The sequence below is a fragment of the Watersipora subatra genome, chromosome 8, assembly GCF_963576615.1.
Source record: "Watersipora subatra chromosome 8, tzWatSuba1.1, whole genome shotgun sequence".
Classification (NCBI taxonomy): Eukaryota; Metazoa; Bryozoa; class Gymnolaemata; order Cheilostomatida; family Watersiporidae; genus Watersipora; species Watersipora subatra.
This window is the reverse complement of record NC_088715.1, coordinates 2,602,062-2,605,947: the sequence shown is the minus strand read 5'-3', so window position 1 is coordinate 2,605,947 and position 3,886 is coordinate 2,602,062. Positions and strand designations below refer to the sequence as shown.

The 3,886-nt window shown below is 36.6% G+C and overlaps 1 protein-coding gene across 1 annotated transcript; it reads right to left on the bottom strand.

Moving 5' to 3' along the window:
- Nucleotides 1-1,600: 1,600 nt before the first annotated feature.
- LOC137401942 (uncharacterized) lies at nucleotides 1,601-2,599 on the bottom strand. The gene has a single exon (XM_068088415.1). The coding sequence runs from the start codon at nucleotides 2,597-2,599 to the stop codon at nucleotides 1,601-1,603; it is 999 nt and encodes a 332-aa protein (XP_067944516.1).
- Between the last annotated feature and the right edge of the window lie 1,287 nt (nucleotides 2,600-3,886).

Below are 3,886 nucleotides of genomic sequence, written 5' to 3'. Positions count from 1 at the left end.
TCTATTCTCTTTCACTCGGCATTTTGTTTGACGGTCTTAATTTCATAAAAATAAGGCTTGTCAAGTTTTAATAACGATTTCAGGGTGAATTAATCTGTCTATTTATGTATAATCCGATCAGATGGGTAAAGTTTAGGAAATTTTCTACAAATCATAAAGAGTTGGTAACATACTTAAATAAGTTTATATTTGTTTTGTATTGTTATTATACAACTCCATTGAAAAATGGTTAAATTCGTTGATGAGATTTCAGTACAAGGGTTTGCTACGGCCGTTCATGAATAATTTTCGTGAGTTGTGTGCACATATGCATTTATGATAAATCTCCCAAACAATCACTTCGCTCGTGTTTGGTCGTGGGATTAAAGTGACCAAAGATAATAAGGTCATGACAGATGTCTTTACAGTCTGCAATATAGTTTTCAAATGTGTCTGACCATTAATATCATGTATCTCAAGTATATATTGACCGATTAGCAGCAATTCTCTCAATCTCTTCTTAATCTGCTGGAGAGGAGATAACTCTGAGTGATTGTGTGAGACTGATAATTATTCAAGACAGAAGCATCAGTAATGTTCTTTCATAAAGGTGATGCAGTTTGGTGCATGTCACTGGGTGTACCATGTGAATTAGTGCATGTCACTGAGTGTACCATGTGAATTGGTGCATGCCACTGGGTGTACCATGTGACAATGAATATACCATGTACTACTGGGTGTACCACGCTGCAACAGATGCCTTAATATATTATACCATTGCAGATTTTAGCAATAAAACATAGACAGCACACAATAGTCCCACTCTGCATAAGCATCTTCTTCACCAACTCATTTTGGTCTTTTTAATATATATAAATCTATGTCTGTTCTACATGGTCATATTTACTCGTTGAGTCTTACTGAAACCTGGAACTCTGCTAAATGGCTAGACTCAAATTAATGTTACTACTTTCTCCTCCTTTTTCTTCGCTAGAGCTATTTAACAAAGAAAAAGAAAACGGAGTAAATAACTCCAAACTGTATGCTGATGGAACTGGAATATTTAAAAGCAGGCACATTTATATAGAAAATAAAAGCCAATTGGACTTAGTTGTAAGTATTCTTAGGATTAGGATTACAAAATATTTATATAATGATATAATAATCTATGGGTGATTATTATATGAAGACCACAAATACTCTGACTAGTTCCACTATTATTATTATTACTGTAAAAGTTTTGCTTTACAGTCGTGTGGATGTAGGTGACTGGTTTTATTCCATGTTGAGTCCGGGTCTCAATGAAAGGCCAAAGGATCGAAGATCTTTCTCAATTCCCCTAAAAGAGGACCTTCCTCATTATGTTTGCTGTTCCTAAAATGGCTGTTTTCTGTATAGTCTCAAAAGACATGTTTACTCCTACCTCGGCTAGGTATGCTATACACCTCATTGATATTGTTCTGAGTGCACCAATTACTATTGGTATCACTTCGGTCTTCACCTTCTACAGTCTGTTTATCTCGAACCCAAGCTCTTTGTATTTACCAATCTTCTCATCTTCTTTCTGTACTACCTTTGTGTCTTCAGGTATTGCTATATATATGACCTGACATTGTTTAGTTTATTTGTTTATTAGTATCAGGTCTGGACTTCTAGCTTCATTAGCCTTGTCTGTCTGCACATTGAAGTCCCATAGCAGCTTCACTTTCTCTTTCTCCAATACAGCTTCTGCACGGTAGTCGTACCATTGTTCTGTGTGAGGCAACTCATCTTTCTTGCATATGCTCCAGTGCACTGCACTTGCCACTTTGTCATGTCGCCCTTTATATTCTGTGTATGCGATCTTACTGCATTCGCTGACTGTGTGGGACACAGTTTCATCGTTCTGCTTACACAATCTGCATTTCGGATCGGTTGTTGACTTTTCTATCTTGGCCTTCCTATAGTTGGTTCTTAATGCTTGATCCTGGGCAGCAATGATCAGACTTTCAGTCTCTCGTTTGAGACATCCCCTCTTCACCCATGGCCATGTCTCCTTTGCTGCTTGATCCTCTGTCTGTCTTAGATGCTGTCTGTTCATTGGCTTATCATTCCAGTTTTGCTTTCGTTCAGTTTTCCCATGGTTTCTATAATCTTGTTTTCCATCTTCACTGTTGGTATTTATGATCTTACCCGCTGTTCTTATAAATTCGACTGAATTGTGTTCTGTGTACTTTTTTAAACTGTGACTTTCGTATTTCACAGTTTCTACTACACTCATTAATCCTCTTTCTCCTTGGTCCCTTTCAACATATACTCGACCTTTATGCATTGTCATCAGTTTCCGCATCCTTTTGTCTAGTTGCTGTAACTCAGCCCTCACCCACTGAATGATCTCTGCTCCGTATCTGTACAAGGACACAGCCCATGTATTGATAGTGGTAATGAGATTTCCAGCGGTCAGCTTTGATTTCAGCACTTTTATGAGCCTGTGAATGTATTTCTTCTTGATCCTCGCTTTCATTTCAGATTGTTTTCTGTCGTCTGCCTCCATAACTCCTAAATATCTGTAGCTTTCATTATCTTCTAGTTCATGGATTTCTGTTTCATCAGAGATCTCAAAAAATATCAAAAGGTTCATGACAGCAGGTATGAAACAATGGAATAGAGCTAGAAAGTGAAGAGAAAGAACTAGGACAATATATCAGCCGAGGTATCTTCCAGGGAGACAGTCTTTCTCCCTTGATGTTTGTGATGTCAATGATACCCCTCACAACTGTACTGCGCAAAGTTAAACCAGCATAGCATCTCAAAAACAAATGTGCACTTAATTATATACTGTATATGGACGACCTGACACTGCATGGGAAGAACAAGAACAAGATTGAGACACTGATACACACAGTGAGAAGTTTCAGCGATGACATCGGTATGGACTTTGGATTAGATAAGTGCGCTACCATCACCATGATAGGGAAACTAACTGGCAGAGGAAATATCATGCTACTAATTGAACCATGAACTAAAAGATAATGAAGGCTGCAATAAGTATTATTATTATTGTTATCATTGTCAAATTATAGTTTTAGTAATAATTAGTATGAAGTCAGTAAAAATGAATATTTGATTTATGGCAGTGCTATTGTGTATTGTTCTAGGAAAGGACTTTGGAAGATGAAGGTGTGTTAGACACCATTTTCATTTTAGCAAGAGTTACAAATCTTACTACAAAAGCTAAATGAGCTGATATCTTTTTAAACAAGCTGGTAGTTCTTGCTGGATGTTTGCTGAGAGAATTTTCTGTTGAACGCTTCCTGGACTCATGACAGTTATAAAACTGTAACTCTGGTCTATTATCATGTATACTTGTGTATATATTCATTAATTCTGTCTTTAACATGATGGTGTCAAAATGATGTTAACAACCAGAATCAACTTGGCTATGATAGTTTCATAAATTGAAAGAAACTGGGAATTATATGGATGTCCATACACAATATTGCATTGATTTTCTGCAATCGTACATTCTCAAAATTATTTGAAATGTCAAACGTTATGTTATAGCAATATGTTATGTTATGGCAACAGAATATGTTATGTCATGGCAACAGAATGTGTTAGGTTATGGCAACGGATTATGTTATGGCAACAGAATATGTTAGGTTATGGCAACAGAATATGTTACGTTCTGGCAACAGAATATGTTAGGTTATGGCAACAGAATATGTTACGTTCTGGCAACGGATTATGTTACGTTATGGCAACAGAATATGTTACCGATATGTTATGGCAACAGAATACAGTATGTGATGTTATGTTATGGCAACAGGATATGTAGTCATGCAACACTTATTTATTGGCTTCAAGCATTAATAACAAGATGTGCAACAAGACATCTAACAAATATAGGTCGGTCTATGGTTTGATC

Bases quoted from the DNA above. Each gene is read 5' to 3' on its own strand.
- LOC137401942 (XM_068088415.1), bottom strand. From the start codon at position 2,599: ATGAACCTTTTGATATTTTTTGAGATCTCTGATGAAACAGAAATCCAT.